Source organism: Hemitrygon akajei, chromosome 3, assembly GCF_048418815.1.
Source record: "Hemitrygon akajei chromosome 3, sHemAka1.3, whole genome shotgun sequence".
Taxonomy (NCBI): Eukaryota; Metazoa; Chordata; class Chondrichthyes; order Myliobatiformes; family Dasyatidae; genus Hemitrygon; species Hemitrygon akajei.
Genome location: NC_133126.1, coordinates 182,264,316 through 182,287,342, shown reverse-complemented (window position 1 = coordinate 182,287,342; position 23,027 = coordinate 182,264,316). Strand labels below are relative to the sequence as shown.

Genomic DNA, 23,027 nt, shown 5'->3' with positions numbered 1-23,027 from the left:
CGCACTGTTCTAACATTGTTTCACAATCCAACCCTCCCTATTGGACTGGGGTCACAGAACTTCAGTTCTCTTCTACCTTCCCTTCAGCATTACTGTCACTGTAAGACTATTACAGGGCACTCTAAATGAGGAAATGCAAACTTTTAAACGTCCCAGTGGCTGTTTTCTACTGCTGATCTAAAACAAACCCATGCCATTTGTAAACAAATAAATCCAGCATCCCAATAGTTTTTTTTTAAATCTTCTCCAGGCAAAATAAAGAAAAGTGGGACTTCTATTTCACGACAGCATTGTCAAGTGTAGCTCTTTGTCTGCAGAATGAGAATCAGTTTTATTATCCCTGACAACCGCTAAGTCATGAAACTTGTTGTTCTATGGCAGCAAAATTACTGTAAGTGATAATACAAATATAAAATAAATAAATAATGCAAAAGAGTAATAGCAAGTTTGCATTCATAGGTTCATGGACCACTGAGAAATCTGATGGCAAAGGGGAAGAAGCTTTTACCATCTCTTTGAGTGTGGGTCTTTAGGCTCCTGTACCTCCTCTCTGAAGGGAGTAATAAGAAGAGGGCATGTACCTGATAGTCAGGGTTCTTCATAATGGATGCCAGCTTCTTGAGGCACTGCCTTTTCAAGATGTCCTCAATGGTGGAGGCTTAAGTCTTCAACCGCCTGCAGCCTCCTTCAATCCTGTGCATTGTATTGTCCAACTAAGTGATGATGCAACCAGTCAGAATGCCGTCCACATTAACAGTCCACAGAGACAACCTCACATACTGACTCCATCATTCCCACAATCCAGATTGATAAGTTGCAAAACCTAGACCTCTGTACCTCCCTCTATAATTGGATTCTTGACTTCCTAACCGGAAGACCACAATCTGTGCGAATTGGTGATAACATATCCTCCTCGCTGACGATCAACACTGGTGCACCTCAGGGGTGTGTAGTTAGTCCACTGCTCTACTCTCTCTTTACCCATGACTGTGTGGCTAGGCATAGCTCAAATTCCATCTATAAATTTGCTGATGATACAACCATTGTTGGTAGAATCTCAGATGGAGATGAGAGGGCGTACAGGAGTGAAATATACAAACTAGTGGAGTGGTGTCACAGCAACAACCTTGCACTTAACGTCAGTAAGATGAAAGATTTGATTGTGGATGTCAAGAAGGCTAAGATGAAGGAACGCATATCAATCCTCATAGAGAGATCAGAAGTGGAGAGAATGAGCAGCTTCACGTTCCTGGGTGTCAAAATCTCTGAGGACCTAACCTGTTCAGCACAAGTTTGTGGGCTGAAGGGCCTGTATTATGCTGTAGGTTTTCTATGTTTCTACATAGTTGCACCTATAAAGAAGGCAAGACAGCAACTATACTTCATTAGGAGTTTGAAGAAATTTGGTATGTCAACAAATACACTCAAAAACTTCTATAGATGTACAATGGAGAGCATTCTGACAGGCTTCATCATTGTCTGGTAGTGGGGGGGGGGGGGGGGCGGGAGCTACTGCACAGGACCAAAAGAAGCTGCAGAAGGTTGTAAATTTAGTCGGCTCCATCTCGGGTACTACTCTACAAAGTACCCAGGACATCAGGGAGCAGTGTCTCAGAAAGGCAACGTCCATTATTAAGGGCCTCCAGCACCCAGGGCATGCTCTTTTCTCACTGTTACCATCAGGTAGGAGGCACAGAAGCCTGAAGGCACACATTCAGTGCTGGAGGAACAGATTCTTCCCCTCTGCCATCCAATTCCTAAATGGATATTGAACCCTTGGACACTACCTCACTTTTTAAATATACCATTATTTCTGTTTTTTGCACAATTTTAATATATTCAACATAAATATACTGTAAATTGATTGATTTATTTATTTTTCTTCTGTAGTATGTATTGCTTTGAACTGCTGCTGCTAAGTTAATAAGTTTCACTGCACACGCCAGTGATAATAATCCTGATTCTGATTCCTTGATGACACATAACTGTTCTGTTTTTCATAGCCCGCAGCCAGCATTTGGCCTGGTTCTCTCAAAGCATGCTGGGAAACTGCACTTCTTGGCCAATTTCTGGCTTGTGCAAATAAATTAATTTTTACAGCACAGTGACTGTGCTGCCTTCCAGCCCTATTAATGTTGGCTCAGTCAGAAATGGCTCCTGCAGCGATTGCTGCAGGTAGCTGCACCACAGATCGACAGATAACCTCAAGCAATTACCTCAGCCCCTCTTCATGCAAAATAACAAACCTATCAACCACAAATAAACAATAAATAAATAATTGTAGCTAAGCTAATCAGCATTGTCAAAAACTGCAAATTGGCCTGAAAGCACACACTCAATGATTCAGAAACAGCTTCTTCCCCTCTGCCATCAGACTACTGAACAGACAAGGAATCCACGAACACGACCTCGTTATTCCTATTTTCCTTGCACTAGTTACTTACTTTGATAATTTATTATAATTTTGTCTTTTGCACTGTACAGCTACTACAAAGACAACAAATTTCACGTCATCTTCAGAACTGTGCAAAAGTCTACTGTAAAAAAATTCTGTAAAGTGAAGATGCTGTCAAAAATATTGAAATGAAATTTTTATAGATATCAAGAATCTACTATAAAGAGCAGTAAGCAGTAAAAAATCTAAATCAAATCAATATTTGGTGAGACCACCCTTTGCCTTTTAAACAGCATCAATTCTCTTAGGTACACTGTTGCGCAGTTTTGTAAGAAAATTGGCTGGTAGATTGTTCCAAGCATATTGAAGAACTTTCCACATTTCTGCAGACTCTGTCTATTTCACTTGCTTTTGTCTCTCCACCTAATGCCAGACAGCTTCAATGATGTTGAGATCATTGCTCTGCGGAGACCATACCATCTGATGCCATGTAAAAAAATCTAGTGCGCCTATGACTTTTGCACAATTCCATAAGTCAGTGATAGTAAATCTGATTTTGATCCTGAATGGGGGGGGGGGGGGGTCTTATCATAAAGAATAGAATCCAAAGCAGAAACAATATATTCACCTTGGTTGGATGCCAAATAAAGAGTCCTCCAATCATTCTTTGGCGTCCTCAACATCAACATCCACAGAAGCTTCAGAGAAGACTGTCAAGTTATTTACAGTAGCAGGAGAGAATGTGAACAGCAGCTGTGTAAGAGTGAAGAGATAACACTTGATTCCCCAGAAAGGAGATGACTGATAATGGATATATAGGGATATAGATAGGGTGAGCAGTCTTTTTTCTAGGGTTGAGGAAATCAAAAACTAAAAGATATAGCTGTAATGTTAGATTTAATACAAACCTGAGGGGCAAACATTTTACATAGAGGGTAGTAGATAAATGGTATCAGCTGCCGGGAAACTGGTTGAAACAGGTACATTAAATACATTTAAGAAGTATGTGGACAGGTATATGGATAACAGGAGTTTGGAGGAATATGAGCCAAGGGCTGGGAAATGGGATTAGCTTGAATATACATCTTGGTCAGAATGGACACATATGAGCCGAAGGACCTTTCACTGTATGTATGGCTCTATGACTCTGTTTGGTAGATAGAAACATGGTTGAATAGAAAAGACAAGCAGGTGTAGAACATTCAACATCATCATACATTTGTCTCCCCTTCTCCTCATACCCCTTGATCTCTTCCATGTTACGATATTGTTATGTACCCCTAGAGTTCATTTTTTCTGTGGTCTGTCACTTTAAAACGTCGAAAGATTTGAGACTGACTTTTGTTTTTTGAATTTCTACTGACTGCAGAATTGCTGAGTTGCTATGGTGAGTAACGATTGTTTATACAAGTGGCGTCTGGTTTTGAATAAGCAAGGTCAGATGATTCCTCTTACAGACACATAGACTCTCACATGTTTAGAGTTAAGATGGATTCTGTCAATGGAAGACGCCAGTGAGTTGGTCGCTGGTTTAAACTTCCAATAGCCCAAAAGGGGTGAGTTAAGATCAATCCCGAGTATTGATAAATGACTCTCACAAGTTTTCTGCAACTAGAACAAGTTTGCAGGAAGAGAAGAGAGGAGAAGAAGGTTTGGAACAGAAGAAATCTAGTGAAATCTAGTGACAAAGAGATCACTGTTTGGACTCTCTCTCTCTAACTAGCCCATAAGGGTGAGTTTGTTTCCATTCAACTACGGAAATGCATGATTGTCGCTTAGTTATCCCACTGGAGTGGGTTCTCTAGTAATGGGAAAACCTTTGTGAGTACCACATGTGTGTTTACCCTTTGTCTGGGAGTGGTAGTTCACTGAAGAAAGGCACCCCTGTGGCAAATCACTATTGGAGTTATTTTGTATGTCGTGGAACTAGATAAGTGGCTATCACGTTGTGTGTTTGGGGTAACCTTGTGGAATCTACCGGTGTGTCGACCCTTGCCTGGGTAGTGGTTCCTTTGAAGATGGCCCACTTTTTGTGATAAGCTACTGTTGGTCATAATCCGTACATGGATTCTGTCTGAGTATCCTGTAGCCACCACTCTGAGATGTCCCATAGCTGAATTCAGGTGTGGTACCACTTGTGTTGAAAGGATATTCATTGAAGATCACTGTCGGTGATACCTCGTGTGTGGAGTGGAACAACTTCGGAGATAAAGCCAACTGCTATGGCTATTTTGTATTGCTGTCATGGAATCTGTGGAATATCAACATAACTGCCTTCTCACAACATACGCCTTTGATTACAAATCTCTCTCTTTTACCAACAACAGCAATCTCATGCATTGAACTGAACTTTCTCACATGCCATCATAAGACTGTATCATTTACCCCCTAAGCTTGAAGAAGTTTGGGGTTTTATATTTACACACTTATATATGCAAAAACTATGCTAACCTGTTTGATTTCTCTGGTTTTATATTACTATATTATGTAGATACTAATAAACTAGTGTTTTGTTAATAGCAAAACCAGACTCCAGGTGTGTTCCATTTCTGCTGGTTCTTTTAACCCGTTACAGGGTACATAACAAAATTGGGGACTCGTTCGGGATCTGAACAAAATTGGGGGCTTGTTGATTGAATGATTATCAATCTTATTGGCTACTTTCACTTTGTTTGGCTCATGTGGAAAACAGCAGAAATGGATGTTAAGTTTAAGAATGAAATACAAACTAGTATTTGTATATGCTTTTATAATGTGCTTCTGTTAATCACATATGTATTGCTTTATATTCTGTAATCTACAGTTAAAAAAATTTGCTCTTTGATCAAAATTTTGCTTTCTTTGGAGGAACTGTTATGTACCCCTGGGGTTCATTTTTTCTGTGGTCTGTCACTTTAAAACGTCAAAAGAACTGAGACTGATTTTTGTTTTTTGGATTTCTACTGAATGCAGAATTGTTGGGTTGCTATGTTTGTTTATACAAGTGGCTCCTTGTTTTGAATAAGCAAGGTCAGATGATTCCTCTTACAGACACACAGACTCTCACATGTTTAGAGTCAAGATGGATTCTGTCAATGGAAGACGCCAGTGAGTTGGTCGTTGGTTTAAACTTCCAATAGCCCAAAAGGGGTGAGTTAAGATCAATCCTGAGTATTGATAAATGATTCTCACAAGTTTTCTGCAACTAGAACAAGTTTGCAGGAAGAGAAGAGAGGAGAGGAAGGTTTGGAACAGAAGAAACCTAGTGACAAAGAGATCACTGTTTGGACTCTCTCTCTAAGTAATGCGTGATTGTCGCTTAGTTATTCCACAGGAGTAGGTTCTCTGGTAATGGGAAGACCTATGTGAGTACCACATGTATGTTTACCCTTTGTCTGGGTGTGGTAGTTCACTGAAGAAAGGCACCCCTGTGGCAAATCACTATTGGAGTTAGTTCGTATGTCATGGAACTGGGTAAGTGGCTATCACGTTGTGTGTTTGGGGTAACCTTGTGGAATCTACCGGTGTGTTGACCCTTGCCTGGGTGGTAGTTCCCTTAAAGATGGCCCACTTTTTGTGATAAGCTACGGTTGGTCATAATCCGTACATGGATTCTGTCTGAGTATCCTGTAGCCACCACTCTGAGATGTCCCGTAGCTGAATTCGGGTGTGGTACCACTTGTGTTGAAAGGATACTCATTGAAGATCACTGTCAGTGATACTTCGTGTGTGGAGTGGAACAACTTCGGTGATAAAACCTACTGCTATTGTTATTTTGTATTGCTGTCGTGGAATCTGTGGAATATCAACGTAATTGCCTTCTCACAACATACGCCTTTGAATTACAAATCTCTCTCTTTTACCAACAACAGAAATCTGGTGGATTGGTGTGGAAAGAACAACCTACAGTAAGTCTGAACGCGGATAAGACAAACAAAATCATTGTGGACTACAGGAATGTGCAGATGAACCATTCCCCTCTGCAAGCACATCTTCTCTGTAGAGAGAGTTAAGTACATCACATTCCTGAGAGTTCACATCATGGTTGACCTCAGCTGGTCTCTTAATATCACCTCTCTGAACAAGAGAGTACAGTAGTGCCTCCACTTCCTAAGAAGACTGAGGCAAGCAAGGCTGCCAACCCCTATTTTAACTGCATTTTACAGGAGCACCATTAAGAGTGTCCTGACAAGTTGCAGCTCAGGCTGGTATGGGAGCAGTTGAGCATCGGACCAGAAGTCCCCACAAAGGACCGTGAGAACAGCTGAGAGGATCATTGGGCTCTCCCTACTATCCATCGGGGACATTTATCAGGAGCGCTGTGTATGCAGGGCCTTGGTATTATTAAGGATCCCACCCATCCATCCAGTATCCTCTTTGACTTTCTACCATCAGGCAGGAGACTATGATGCATAAAAACAAGATGGATCAGGATGAGACACAGTTTTCTCCCCACCCCCCATCCCAGCCATTAGGCTTCTGAAATCCTTGCCACATCGTATTCAAAGTGTTACTGTTTAATCTATTCCGTACCTTACAATATTTAATATTAATTAATTTTAGTTTGTAATTTATGTGTGATCCATCTGTAGATCTTATCTTTACCTTCATAAGTTATTGTGTGTTATGTGTACTACTGTGCTTTACACCCTGGTTTGGAGAAACATTGTCTCATTTCTGTATACATTATATGGATATTTATGTTATATACATGTATATAGTTAAATGACAATAAACTTGACTTGACATGCTGCTGCCCAAGCACTGAACCTCATAACGTCACATCAATGTTCACCACCTGGAATAAGACTTGCTTATTCCTATTTTCTATTTCCTGTCTATCAAGAAATTCTCATTCTCTACCAGTTTTCAACACTCAGCCTGATGTGTTTTAATTTTGTTCATCAACTTCTTATGCAGGACCTCCTTTTGAATGTGTAAGTTTACCATATCCACTTTTCCAGTGGCTACATTCTCAAAGATCTCCAGTACGATTGCTAAAAGACTGACTTCCCTTTCATAAACCTGAGCTAACTCTGTCCAATTCTGTTAATGTTTCTCAGGTGTTCTATAACTGCATCCTTTGTAATAGATTCCAGCATTGTCCTACCACTGATGTTAGGCTAACTGGTCTATAATTCCCTTTTTATTTTCTCATCCTTTTTTCTTTAAACACCAGGGTGAAAAGTGTCACTCTCTAAGCTACAAGAACCTGTTCAGAGCTTAATAAGCCTTAGAAGGAGACATCCAAAGCATCCATTATTTCCAAGGCCTAGTCTTTCGCTGCTTTGAAATAAGTGGTTTAAATTCAGACTTTAAAATGATAAAGGGACTCGAGAGGGTGAAGGTAGAGAAGATATTTTGCATCCGGTTTTTGAAAACTACAGACCACTGGCCTCCAAGGAATTTGTACATGCTCCCTGTGACTGTGTGGGTTTCCTCCGGGTGCTCCAGTTTCCTCCCATAGTCCAAAGACGTACCAGTTGTTAGGTTAATTGGTCATCGTAGATTGTCCTGTGATAAACCCGGATTATATCCAGGGATTGCTGGGCGATGCAGATCAAAGGGCTGGAAGAGCCTGTTCCGTGCAGTATCACAACAAACAAATAAATACATTTTTTTTAAAAAAGGATTACATCCGGTAGGAACTGCTCACCCTGAGAATGGTTTGAAGGCAGAATTCACTTCCACATCGAGTGGTTGAAGAAACAGGAGTTGGTGCAGTTAAAGAGAAACTCGGGATCTACGTGAAGGGAAAATAATTGGAGAGTATATTCGAAGATTCAAATTCAAAGTACCTGTACATTTATTATCAAAGTACTTATGCAGTATAGAGACCTGAGATTTGTGTTCCCCACAGGCTGCCACAAAACAAAGAAAACCATGGAACCCATTCAAAAAAAAACCCATCAAACCCAACCCCCATGAGCAAAAAAACAACTAATCACACAGATGGGCACAAAAAATGAATATAAAGCACAAAATCAGAAGAGACTAGGAATATTCAGTTCATTATTTGCATGCTGCCTCGATCAAAATCGCCCAAAATAGCAACAAAAAGGAGCAGCTTGAAACCAGAAACACATCATAACGTGAACTCCAGTCCAATCCACAAACAGCGTAGATTAAGCCTTGCCCAAGACCCACGACTCCTGCACTTTCCTCCGACAGCATCGAGGGAGAGAGAGAGAGAATTCAAACATAAGGACCTTCATCCGGTAGCAGTGAGTGAGAGGGTGGTAGATGGTGCTGAACACCTGCTTACCAATGACTTTAATCTTCCTGGACTCTTTAATCGGCAAAATCGGCGAGGAATGGAGTCAATCATGGGCTCGCACCCTGTCTCCAAGCACCTTGGCCTCGAGGCTGTGCACTTCGCTCAAAGCCTCGCGTAACCCTCTTGGTTACAGCAAAGCCTCAGATCTCTCAATTGGTCCGAACACACACCACCAAGATGTTGATCATAGGCTTCAAAAGTAGCAGAAAAGAAAAGGAAGATGTAAATGAACTGAAAGGATTAGTTGATTGGTTCCGTTGGAGATATAGGAGAGAACACATGCCTTGTGTAATATACCAATGTGGACTTGATATTTGACGTCGCACGTTATGAAGACCATGGAGCGGCTGATAATACAGAATCTGAGGCCACAAACCAGGCACGCCCAGGATCCTCTTCAGTTTGCGTATAAGGAGAAGGTGGGAGTGGAGGATGCTATCACGTATTTGCTGCACAAATCACTCTCTCACCTAGAGGGGGTCAGTTGTGCTGTGAGGATTACATTCCTTGACTTCTCTAGTGCCTTTAACACCATCCAGCCCAAGATCTTAAGGCACAAACTAACGGAGATGGGAGTAGACTCTCACATGGTGGATTGGATGGTGGATTGGATAGTGGACTACTTGACAGATAGACCTCAGTATGTGCGGTTGGGAGACTGTAGGTCTGACACGGTGGTCAGCAGCACAGGGGCGCCGCAGGGAACCGTACTCTCTCCGGTCCTGTTCACCCTGTACACATCAGACTTCCAATATAACTCGGAGTCCTGCCATGTGCAGAAGTTCGCTGATGACACGGCCATAGTGGGGTGTGTCAGGAATGGACAGGAGGAGGAGTATAGGAAACTGATACAGGACTTTGTGATATGGTGCAACTCAAACTACCTGCGTCTCAATATCACCAAGACCAAGGAGATGGTGGTGGACTTTAGGAGATCTAGGCCTCATATGGAGCCAGTGATCATTAATGGAGAATGTGTGGAGCAGGTTAAGACCTACAAGTATCTGGGAGTACAGTTAGACAAGAAGCTAGACTGGACTGCCAACACAGATGCCTTGTGCAGGAAGGCACAGAGTCGACTGTACTTCCTAAGAAGGTTGGCGTCATTCAATGTCTGTAGTGAGATGCTGAAGATGTTCTATAGGTCAGTTGTGGAGAGCGCCCTCTTCTTTGTGGTGGCGTGTTGGGGAGGAAGCATTAAGAAGAGGGACGCCTCACGTCTTAATAAGCTGGTAAGGAAGGCGGGCTCTGTCGTGGGCAAAGTACTGGAGAGTTTAACATCGGTAGCTGAGCGAAGGGCGCTGAGTAGGCTACGGTCAATTATGGATAACTCTGAACATCCTCTACATAGCACCATCCAGAGACAGAGAAGCAGTTTCAGCGACAGGTTACTATCGATGCAATGCTCCTCAGACAGGATGAAGAGGTCAATACTCCCCAGTGCCATTAGGCTTTACAATTCTACCGCCAGGACTTAAGAACTTTTTAAAAGCTATTATTAATGCTTTTTGAGATAGTGATTTAGATGCATATCATATTTTTTACTGAGTTAAGTATTGTATGTAATTAGTTTTGCTACAACAAGTGTATGGGACATTGGAAAAAAAGTTGAATTTCCCCATGGGGATGAATAAAGTATCTATCTATCTATCTATCTATCTGATGAAATAGCTTGTTTTTGTGTGTAAAAGCTCACATAATGGTCAGTACACAACTGGAGTTTATATGTTCCATACATATCTCACTGGAGATTTGTTGCAGATCTCAAATGGGGAAATGAAGAACTTCCACAATATAAATTGTAAAGGAAATGAATTGGTTAGAAATAAAATATCCAGAACACAACAAAAAGATAAATAATATGCAACCTGCCATTTGCCTTGTCTCCTGTGAGAATGTTCTATACAGTTTTTTTAAATGCTAGCTACTGCCAGCCCACTATTATGCATCTCAACATATTTTCCAGTCAAACCTAGCCAACTTTTCTTTCATAGTGCTATGATCTCCTTGTTTAGACTTAACACTATTGTTTGGGACTGAAATACATCACAGCACAGAAACATGCACTTCAGCCCATACCAGGTCTGCACTAATCAACAAGCACAATTAATTATAAATTATTCTAAAATTCTAAATTATTTTCTCCACTCTTCTCACCTGCACAGCAGAATCAATTTAAAATGTCCAATTAATCTACCAACCCACACAACTTTAGGAAGTGGGGGTTGGGAGGAAAGCACATTGAGTGGACAACATCAGAGGTCAGGATTGACATGTGTGTCTCCGAATTTTGAGGCGCCACCAATGCTGTGTCTTCCGGCTGATGTGATGGTCAGCCGGCCCTAAAGGACACTTTACACCATAATTATCAATCAATCCTTTCGCTTTGCACAAATAAAGTCTAAAATTCCTTTCCCTGGTTGCTCCCTCAACATAAAAGCAAAACAAAAGTGCTGGAAATATTCAGCAGATTGGAGCACATCTGTGGGAAGAGAAACAGAGTTAACATTGACTTTAGCCTGCTTGATACCTCCAGCATTTCCTATCTTTCATATTTTAGATTTACAGCATCTATCGTTATTTTTGGATCCCCAACATATTGACGTAGTTTGAAACAAAGTTCTCTTAAAAGTTTGGAGTGATTGGAACTTGGGACTGACTGACAGTGAGGATAGGTGGGACTATCAGCTTGGAGCCTCCTCCCAGTCCCACTGAATCCACAACTCAGCGTGAAACAGCGGAATACAGGAGTCGGCTGCAACTTGCAAGAGCGCGGGTTTGACTGAGCCTGCAGAATCCTGGTTGAACAAACTCCCCAGGCACACGCGCACAACTTCCAAAACTTCCTTGCCTGAAGTGAACTCGGTGCGCGCGCGTCCATTGGTCTCGCGAGAGCGCGCCCCGGGACGCTCGCCGCCTTGTCACTCACCCGCACAGTCGGTGGAGTTGTTGGAGATGATCATGCATCCCTTCGGGTGCCGGGTTCCCCTGTTCCTTGGGCTTTTAATAACGTTATTTCTAACAGACTCATCGGCTTCAGAACAGTCGCGTATCCCGAACGGTGAGCAACTATGTGCATTTTTGTCTTCTGTTTTAAAAGGAATAACTTTTTACTAGACCAAAAGTTTCTCAGAACGCCCCCACTGAATAGATTTCCCAAACTGGAATTAGTTTAAATCCGTGATTTATTCTTATAAATTGATAATGTTAATTTCCTATGGATTTATATTTATATCGTGAAATCAGTATATCATTTAGTGTTGCAATCTGCAGACTAAATTTCATATAATTGATTAGTAATTTTCAAAACTCGATATAAAATTGAAGGATGAGATTAAACTTTTTATCAATTTTATTTTCCTACTAACTGTATTAAGCTTTTCTAATAAATATTTTCCCAAGATAGTATTGTTAACTAGTTGACCAAAATGACCAATCGTCCCTAAAGACTTAAGTTAAACTTACAAAACGCTGGAGGAATTCGGCAGAACAGACAGCTTTTATGGGAAAGAATAAACAGTCGACGTTTCGGACCGGGACCCATCAAGACTCACGTCTATGTGCTGTCTACGATGACTCTTTATTCTTATCGTAAATACTGCCTGAGCTGCTGAGTGCCTCCAGCATTTTGTCTGTGTCACTAGATTTTCAGCATCTGCAGAATCTCTTGAGTTTTTAAAGACTTAAGTTTCTGTGTTTCTATCCTAACCAGATAAACAATTTTCCAAAGATAAAAAATGCAGCTTCCAGCACTGTGCTTGCACAGAAGGAAGGAGGGATTTGTCTGCTGGAGATTTGCACTTCATCACACCTGAAACAATAAGTCCATGCACCATGCAAGTTACTTTCATGTGGTTGGAAATGGAGTCTGCTGAATTCATTAGCTTTCATCCTCAAATACTCTTTTTATGACAGAAGTGTCTACTTCAGACAGAGAAATTATCCAGACTTATTCTTGGAAAAGACAATCAGCTGAGCAGTCTACATGCAAAGTAGCACGTATTAAGGCAGCTAAATATTTTGCTTGCCAAATGAACCCAGTGTTTATTTGTCTACTTGAAATTATATCTTTGCATTTCTCTACCTTTGCCAGTTGAATATTCAGTTCAGATCAGTATAATTTTTTGCTTCCAGTCTACAGAAAGTGGTGGATACAGCCTGGTCCATCAAAGGATATACCTCCCCACCATTGAGTAGATTTATAAGAAGCCCTGCCACAAGAAAGCAGCATCCATTATCAAGGACCCTCACACCCATGCTATGCTGTCTTCTCATTGGGCAAGAGCTACAGGAGCCTTGGGTCCCATACCACCAGGTTCCGGAATAGTTATTAACCTATAGCTATCGGGCTCCTGAATTAGCAACGATAGGGTGGTGAATCTGTGGAGTTCAAAGACACAGACCACTGTGGAGGAAAAGTCATTGGGTATATGTAAAGCGGAGGCTGATAGGATCTTGTTTAGTAAGGCCATCAAAGGTAATGTGCAGATAGTGGGAAAATGGGGTTGAGTAGGATAATAGATCAACGTATTAAGGCAGCTACTGCCTTATCAGGCAGTATCAGACCTTAACAGTATCAGCTAATGGCCTGATACTGTTCCTGTGTCTTATGGTCTTCAACTTCGCTCACCTCAGCTCTGAACTGATTCCACAATCTGCAGACTAACTTTCAAAGACTCTGCAACTCATGTTCTGAGTATTATTTTTTTATTTGTCCTTATCCCATTGGTTGTTTGCCGGTCTTTTTACATAAATTGTATTTTATTTCTTTATTTTTCTGTAAATGCCTGCAAAATAATGAATCTCGAGGTAATATACGATGATGTATATAAATTTACTTTAGCAGATTTGCAAGAACGAAGATAGCCATATATGTAACCAATAAACTTCTGCTTAATTGGTTTGGTTTGAAGCACCTGGATATTTCTCATCTCAGTTGCCTTGATCATGAGCTTTAAATCAAGTCTAGAGCAATGTTTCATAATTTTCTTAAGGAAATCACACAGAAATAAATTTGCTCCTCAATAATGAAACATAGCAATGAAGGTGATAGTTGCCAGTAAATGCTATTATATTCTCCAGAATAGAGAATACTCTGTGAAGGTTAATTAAGCTTGATTAAGTAATTACAGGACATTTTGAAAATAGGAATGGGGCTGGAGAAGGTCAATGTGGATTTATAACATGAAAATCTTGATAAATATATTCATTTTTAGAGTTGGAACCAGTGGGATAGCTAAGTGAGAAACATTACGATGTGGCATATTTGCATATTCTGAAGCCTTCAGTAAGTTACCACATAAGATAATGAAACGCCAGTGGAATTGATGATATTGGGGGTTAATTTACTGCTACAAATTGATGATTGAAAGTAACAAGGGAAAAGTGAGTAATTTTCCAGTTAAAAGTCTGTGCTGTAGGAGACTGTTGTGGGGATGGTTGCCAGACCTCGGTTTTTCACAGTTCATGTCAACCTTTTGGATGAAAGAGGAAATGTAATATCTTCAAGCTTGCTGATGATGCCCATGGCAGTCTGAGCTGTGAGGAGAATCCAGGAAGGCAGCAGATGGATATAGATGGGTAAAGTGAATGTCAGGAGCAAGACAGATGGAAAACGGTGGGGGGAATGTGAGATCCTTGACTAAAGTGGAACGAATTGTAAAGCAGACCAATTATTACATGTTAAGGTACTGAGAGGTTTTGTTGCTCAACAGGAGCTGGTTATCCTGCAAACAATTAGGAAGGCAGTGATATGTTTTCAAATCCTTTATTCTAAGAGTATTTGTGAATTAAGATTTTTTTGGATTTGCTCCAATTAGATACTTCATTGATCCCAAAGGAAATTACAGTATTGCAAAAGCATTACAAGTGCACAAATATTAGAAGAGAAGTAAGAAAGAAGAAGAAATAAGTTACCTCAAACATTCTAACGGGGGGGAGGGTCATCGCATCCTCGGCTATAGGTTTACTCATTATAGAGCTTGATGGCCAAGGGTAAGAATGACCTCGTATAGCACACTTTGGAGCAGCGCAGTTGTCTTAATCTATGACTTAAAGTGTTCCTGTGTTCAGCCAAGATGGCATGCAGATGGTGAGCAACATTGTCCGGAATTGCCAGGATTTTCTGTAGGGTCCTTTGTTCTAGCACAGCCTCCACTGTGTCCAGTTTGACACCTATGACAGAGCCAGCCTTTCTAATCAGTTTATTGAGCCTGCGGCATTGGCTGTGTTGATGCCATTGTCCCAGCACACCATTGCATAGAAGATTGTACTGGCAACAACAGACTGGTAGAACATGTGAAGGAGAGGCCTCTGTACTCCATAGAACCTCAGTCTTCTCAGGAAGTAGAAGCAACTCTGGATCTTCATCTACACAGCCTCTGTGTTAGTGCTCCACTCAAGTCTGTCATCAAACTGCACCTCCAGGTCCTCACCACATCCACGTCCTCACCATCAATAGTAACAGGGAGCAATGCAGGCTTAGTCTTCCTAAAGTCCATCACCATCTCCTTTGTCTTACTGACGTTGAATTGCAGATGATTCAGCTCGCACCATTTGACAAAGTCCTCCATTAGGGCCCTGTATTCATCCTCCTGTTGTCGCTTTATACACCCAACTATTGCTGAGAATTTCTGCGGATCACATGATTTAGTGTTGCATTTAAAGTCCAAAGTAAACAGAGAGGGAGCCAATACAGTCCCTTGTAGGGGTGCAGTGCTGCTTATAGCCATGTCTGACACACAGCTCTGAAGCCGCACGAACCGTGGCCTGCCAATCAGGTAGTCCCTTATCCAAGGTACAGTGGAAGTGCCAACCTGCATTGAATGGAGCTTTCCCCCAGCAATGAGGGTTGCATAGTATTGAAGGCACTTGAGAAATCGAGAAAAAAAAATACCCTCACAGAGCTGCCCTGCTTATCCAACTGGTAGGCTTTGTTAAGCAGGTAGATGACATCATCAACTCCAAAGTGCTCCCGGTAGGCAAACTGCAGAGGATTGAGGGCTCATCTGATCAGGAGTCAGACGTGAGCCAGGACCAGCCTATCTAGGGTCTTAATGATGTGTGAGGGCAGGGAGACTGGACAGTAGTTATTCAAAACTTTTAGTTGGCCCCCCCTTGGGTACAGGGACCATACGTGATATTTTCCACACAGTCAGAACCCTTTCCAGACAGCTGCTCGGCACACTCCTTCAGGACCTTGGGGTTCACACCATCTAGTCCCAATGCTTTGCCGTGTCTGAGTTTCCCCAAAACCTTTCTCATCTGCTTAGTAGTGAAGGTGAGTCCATGATGACTGGGGAGTCGGCGAAAGGTGGGGGCTCGGGGAGGTGAAGGTCGGGACCCAAATCTAAGCACAAAATCTATTGGCATTACAAATATCACTTATACATATACCCTGTGGGTAGTTTTATAAACTACCTTTCATTTTTAATAATATTGTGTATGAAACAATAATGCGAACATTAAACACCAGGAAAGTGTAAGCTGTCACTACCTCAGCTGCTGTTTTTAAACCTCTTCTGGTTAAGATGGCACTACTGAAAATAGACAACAGCTTACGGGTGGTTCAGAAAGCAAGAAATACAAGTAAATACTTTATCAATGACACTTTTTCTGTGGAAAATTGTGGTAAACTGTAACCTCGAACAATGAAGCGGGAAGCGAAGGCGAATCTGACTCGAGGGTTGAGGACTGACTCATGCGAGTGCAAGAAGAAGTCAGGGCATGCAAAGCAGAGGAAAGTCAGAGCAAAAAAGTTTCCCTCTAAATTGAGAGTGAGGTTAGGTCGACCTAAATGCTGGGCTGATTTAGAAAGCTCAGATATGGGCTGTAACGTGGCGGCGGGGTCCGGTCCCAAAGCATTTCAATACGACAGGGCCCAGGTCCTAGTGCGAGGGATCACCTGGTTTTTGGGAAAATTAAATGCCGGGCTGGCTGGACTGAAAAGGCTGGCTGTCAGGACCGGAGGCAAGGGTCGAGCCGGTTCTGCTCGCTGCCCACGACAGTACTGAGGCTGCGGCAGCTCTGTCTGCAAGCTCAGTTTTGCCCCTCAGAGTGATGAAGTGAGTCTGAAGCTGTGGGCCTGCTCCGGGTTTCGTGACAGTGGACTCACTTGCGTTCTGAATGCTGTTGCTGGCTTTTATTGTTTGCGCGATTTGTGTTTCTTTTCTCTCTGTGCGTTGAGCATTGGCCTTTTTTTGTATAATTGGGTTCTTTTGGATTTACTGTTTTGTGGCTGCCTCTAAGGAGATGGATCTCAAGGTTGTATAGTTTATACGTACTTTAACAATAAATGTACTTTAAACTTTGAAATTTGTTTGGCATCTCTATCATTCTCGACTCTAAATTTCTGTGCTACCAGTAAGCAGCATTTGTCATCACACATATTCACTAATGCAGCTGTTCAGTGTGATAAGATTTTCTTCAGTGATCTTGGCAAACTTATCAATAAATTTCTCTGCTGCTTCATGATCAGCAGACAATTTTATTGCCACAAATCTTTAAAAACTTAAATCCCTGCATTTTCTTAAATTTCTGCAACCAACCTGCTGAATACTCACAATTACCTTCAATTTTCAGTTTGTTGTGATAGGTCTTTGTTTGTTTCAAGATCAGCATACCATTAACTTGCATATTTCACTCCGACACCAGCAGACCCACTCTTTCGATACACAATAAAGATATTCATTTTTTTTCTTTTATGCAGTCTTTTTCAATTTTTCATTAACTTCTGTTTATTACATATGTGAGGTCACTTCTTAGAACTGCCTGTGGTATACAGAGACGTGCTCTTCACCTGGGAATCTTCCCAGTGCACTGAGGAATTTTCCATATGTGATGTCATGTCAGCAAAAAAAAAAAACAACTTTGGATTTTGGAATTTCAGTTAAGGGACACTCAAACTGTACTGTCTAAGAGACCACAGTAGATGTTTATGAGGTGGTTTTCAGGGGAATAGATGTGTCATGTGAGAAGAGATTAAGCAGACTATACAGTCTTAAATCCACAATTAGATATGATGTCATTGAAATGTACAGAATTTTTGAGGTTTCTGTGTTTTCATAACTGAGTTATATTCTCTTTCATTACAGTACCTGTGTGTTTTGTACCTCTGTTTCATTCATTTTCTTTTGGTATTTTTCATTTCTTCCAACTCAGCAGTTTCAAACTTGTTTAATTTCTAATTTCTTTGATTTATGATCTCTTTCATCAATCCAAAACATTCATTCTTTCTCTCTCCAAAGATGCTGCCTGACTGTATATTTCCATGTTCTGTTTTTATTTCAGAATAAGTCACTGTGAAATGCATAGATGCTTATTAAAATTCTAACATAATGGCAAAGCCCTCGTTTTCACTTTCTTCAGAATAACTTTGAACAAACTTGGCCTAAGCTTTGGAACTCCAGTGATTTATAGGATGCCAATGTGAGTTCAGCCAGATGTTGTTTGACTTCACTAGGGTATGGATAGGGGTATTAGGTCAGTGAAATGACATCAGTGGAAAAGCATGAAGACAGGAAACTTGTTCATTGCAAGCAAGACTAGTTTCTAATCTTTTATTTTGAAAGATTCATTTAGTGGCTGCAAAAATCTTATTAAAATAGTAAATAAGGATTCACTGGATTTATCTGGCCTTATCAAAAAGAACAGGTACGGCTAACATTCGAGATTTTAAAAGCAGAGCTTTGCGGCAGTTTGCTCTAAGTTGGACAATCAATGTCAGGGCCGCATAAAAAGAGATACCTTTTAATCAGGAGGCTGATCGAGAATATAAAGGCAAAGTTTTGCAGCAGTTTCACTGAATTGAGGAACGACCAATCAGCATGAAAGACGGCCAATAAAAATAACCCAAGTGCAAATGGAGCAGCCATTCATATGAGTGTGCCAGTCTTCAGAGTGGCTTTGGCCCATCAGGCTTGGGCGGGGTGAAGTGTCTTATAAGTTACTGTCTCTCTGTTCTTATTTGTTAATTCCTCATATGTTAGGGCTTAGTAGTTAAGTGAGAATGGCTCCAGGGTCAGTGTTTTGTACTGTGTGTGGGACGTGGGAAGTCTGTGAGTCCTCTAGTCTCCCGGATAAATACATCTGCTCCAGGTGCACTGAACTGCAACTCCTGAGAGAACGTATTAAGGAACTGGAGGTGCAGTTCGATGACCTTCAACCCATGCAGGAGAATGAGGAGGTGATAGACAGAAGCTACAGGGTGGTAATCACCCCTAGGTTGCAGGTTTCTAGAATGCTGATTGGATGGCTTCTTAAAGCAGCTCATGGTTGAGTCCACTGTGGGATCAGCTGTTTTGGATTGGGTGTTATGCAGTAACTGAAATTGATTCACGAGCTTAAGGTAAAAGAACCCTTGGGGAAAGTGATCATAATTGATTAAAGTCACCCTGAAATTTGAGAAGAAGCTGCTTAAGTGTGATGTATCAGGATTACAGAGGAGTAAAGGGAATTACAGAGGCTTCTGAGAGGAGTTGGCCAGAACTGATTGGAAAATGAACACTGGTAGGGATGATGGCAAAACGACAATGGCTGGAATTTCTGGAAGCAATTTGAAAGACATGGGATATATACCTATCCTAAAGAGGAGGAGAAATTCTCAAGGGAAGATAACACAACTGTGGTTAACAACAGAATTGAAATCCAACATAAAAGCCAGAGAGGGCATATAGTAAAGCAAAAATTAGTGGGAAGTATTGGGAAGTTTATAAAAACAAACAGAAGGCAACAAAAAGTTATTAAGAAGGTAAAGATGGAATGCAGAAGTAAACTAACCAATAGTATTAAACAGGATACCAAAAGTTTCTTGAAATACATAAAGTGTAAAAGAGAGGCAAGAGTGGATATTGGACTGCTGGAAAATGACATTGAAGAGGTAGTAATGAGGGACAAGGAAATGGTGGGCCAACTGAATAAGTATTTTGCAGCTGTCTTCGCTGTGGAATACACTAGCAGTAAGCTGGAATTTCCAGGTGTCAGGGATCATGAAAAGTCTGAAGTTTCCATAATAAGGGAGAAGGTTCTTGGGAAACTGAAAGATCTGAAGATAGATGTCACCTGGACCAGATGGTGTACATCCCAGAGTTTTGAAAGAAGTGGCTAAAGGGATCGTGGTGGCATTAGTAATGATCTTTCATAGATCACTAGATTCTGGAATGGTTCCAGAAGACTGGAAAATTGCAAATGCCACTGCACCCTTCAAGAAGGGAGAGAGGCAGAAGAAAGCAAATTATAGGCCAGTTCGTCTGACCTCAGTGATTAGGAAGATTTTGGCTTCTAACAACAGGGACGTGTTTTCGATTCAGGTATCGTAATCATCCTCCCCTTCCGGGTAGACATGGCTCCTGAGAAAATTCTCAGCTTCGGCCGTGGCCCCTCGGCCCTTCTCACCAGGGAGGTAAGGGCGGCTGCTAGCTCGGAGGTCTCACCTCTAGCTGGGGGGCGGGGCCTGGCCAAGCCTTCCCACTCTGACCCCCCCCCCCACTGGTTACTGGCACCTCCCCTGGGGTCTCATCTAGCTCCTCCTCTGGTGTCTCCTCACTTTTGTCCTCCAGGAGGGTGTGGAGGCCCCACTGCCCCGCTTCCCCTGGGACGCTGACCGTCGCTGGCAGTTCCAACGTCATGATGTCAGCACTCTTATGAACCAACACCCAGCTAGACTGCACTTCTTTACTGCACCTTCCAGCCACCGGTTCTACCTGCCCCATACCTTTGACCAAACTCAACCCCCACACTAACGCATCTCTCGAAATGCGGAAATCCACCCCGCTTAACACGCAGGCATGATTCACCGCTACGTCCTCTAACTCACGCCAGTTTACAATCTTATCTCGGTCCATCTCTGCATTACTTAACGTGGCGATTTACACAGCTTACCGAAAATTCAATCCCGGACGTCAGCCTCCACGAATGTAACGCTCAGCTATATCGGCTCGTACGCATCTAGGGGAGACCCCGTCCCCCGCCCAACCTTGTCTCACAGTTGCTGTGCAATGCCACCCGATACGGCCTCAAACATCAATCATCAGCCAGCACACAATGTACATTTTACAAATTACACTTTGTAAATCTTACTTGGACCATGAAATTAATAAAGATGCAATACAAAAAGGAATGAATGGAAACAAAAAAAAAGGCGCCAGACTTATCAAAGTTCAGTTTCTTCGTGCACACACAGTTGGAGCTCGGGATCTTCCTTCTTCCCCTGCGATCCGCTCCGACCCCCCAACTCGTAGCTCGGGACCACCCGAAGTGATCAACCAGAGCACTCCCAGCACGTCTGTCTTCTCTCGATCTCCCCTCCAATGCTCCAAAAGTCCGCACAACACTAGCTTACAGACCCACAAGAAAGAATAACATCTATCCCAATTGGTTAATAAATGAATACAATTCTCGTTATCAGTAATTCTAACCCAAACAAGCTGCAAGAGAAAGCACTCTCTTACCAGTTAACATAACAAAGAAGCATTTTTACTTTTAACATAACAAAGAAGCCATTTTGATTAGCATACGCATTAACATAAAGAAGAAACCCCTTACACAGGAAAGATTCTAGCATGGATAAAGCTGTGGCTGATTGGCAGGGGGCAAAGAGTGGGAATAAAGGGAGGCTTTTCTGGTTGGCTGCCGATAACTAGTGGTGTTCCACAGGGGTCTGTGTTGGGACCGATTCTTTTTACATTATATGTCAATGATTTGGATGATGGAAGTGATGGCTTTATTGCAAAATCAGCAGATAATACGAAGACAGGTAGACAGGCAGGTAGTTTTGAGGAAGCAAAGAGGCTACAGAAGAACTTGGATAGATTAGGTGAATGGGCAAAGAAGTGTCAGATGGAATACAGTGCCAGGAAGTGTGTGGTCATGTACTTTGGTAGAAGTGAAAGTGTTGACTATTTTCTAGAGGGAGAGAAAATACAGAAAAACTGGGGTACGAAGGGACTTGGGAGTCCTCGTGCAGGATTCCTTGAAAGTTAATTTGCAGATGAGTTTGTGGTGCAGAACGCAAGTGCAATGTTAGCATTCATTTCAAGAGGACTAGAATATAAAAGCAAGGATGTAATGGTGAGACTTTATATAAAGTACTGGTGAGGCCTCACTTGGAATTTTGAGAGCAGGTTTGGGCCTCTTATGTAAGAATAAATGTGCTGAAACAGGAGATGATTCAAAGGAGGTTCACGAATATCATTCCAGGATTGAATGGCTTGAAATATAAAGAGTGTTTGATGGCTCTGGACCTCTAATCACTAAAGTTCAAAAGAAGGCGGTGTGTCCTAATGGAATACTATTGAATGGTGAAAGTCCTTGTTAGAGTCAATGTGGAGAGGATGTTTCCCATGGTGGGAGGTCTAAAACCAGAGGACACAGCCTCAGGTTTGAGGGGCATCCTTTTAGAACAGAGATGAGGAATTTCTTGAGCCAAAGAGTAATCAATCTGTGAAATTCTTTGCCACAGGCATCTGTGGAGGCCAAGTCTTTTTGTATATTCAAGGCATAGGATGATATATTCCTGATTTGTCAGGACTTGAAGGGATAATGGGGGGGGGGGGTGTGGGGGGGACACAGGAATTTGGGGCTGAGATGGAAAATGGATCAGTCTTGATGTATTGGGGGAGTAGACTTGATGAGCTAAATGGCCTAATTCTACTCCTGGATCTTATAATCTTATGGATACTCTAGAACAAGGGTTCGCAACCTTGTTTATGCCTTGGAGTCTTACCGTTAACTAAGGGATCCATAGATTCCAGGTTTTGAACCCCGGCTATAGAATATTTGCCTCCCAAACTTAACATATGATAAGTGAAGATTTTTTTCATGACAAATCCCCAACACATAAATGGAAATCCTAAAATGAGAGCAAAAAATACAATAAGCTCCTTTATTCTATTGATCAGATGTAAAGAATTTGTGGACATTATTTAAAATATTAATTGATTGTTAGGGAAGACATTGGAGTTGGTGAGTGGTTGTTTATCTGACCAAAGCAAACAAGAAATAAATTCTTAAATCTTGAACTCCCTTATTCATATTTACTTAAACGTACAGAGTTGAATGCACTGCCTATGTGTCAAATACCATTCAGAGTTTAAAATACCTTCTTTTAGAATGCCTTTTTTGACTACCGATTTGACTTCGGTTATGAATAGTCCAGGGGAGAGAGGAAAGTAATGAGCTTGAGTGTAATTCTTTCAGGCAGGGCTGTAATTTGCCATTGGATGAGTGCCAGTGTGGAAAAATGATGCTTTGCCACAATGAATATCGGGATTCACCAATTGCAAATGTGAAGGAATAACAGGATCCGGTAATTATGATAACAGCAATTCCTTTTCCAGTAACAGAGAGCATTTCTTAAATTGCAGACTGGAATATGAAACT

At 41.7% G+C, this 23,027-nt stretch overlaps 1 protein-coding gene across 8 annotated transcripts in view; it reads left to right on the top strand.

Annotated features, from left to right (window-relative positions):
• Positions 1-11,394: 11,394 nt before the first annotated feature.
• plod2 (procollagen-lysine, 2-oxoglutarate 5-dioxygenase 2) overlaps positions 11,395-23,027 on the top strand; it is a 186,016-nt gene continuing 174,383 nt past the window's right edge. For 3 of the 8 annotated variants that reach the window (XM_073041543.1, XM_073041542.1, XM_073041540.1), the window contains exon 1: positions 11,404-11,712. In XM_073041543.1, coding sequence (XP_072897644.1) covers positions 11,607-11,712 — 106 coding nt within the window. In that variant the 5' untranslated portion in view covers positions 11,404-11,606. Of the gene's footprint in view, positions 11,713-23,027 lie in introns of all 8 variants that reach the window. The other 5 variants (XM_073041541.1, XM_073041539.1, XM_073041545.1 and 2 more) reach the window with 4 other exon arrangements.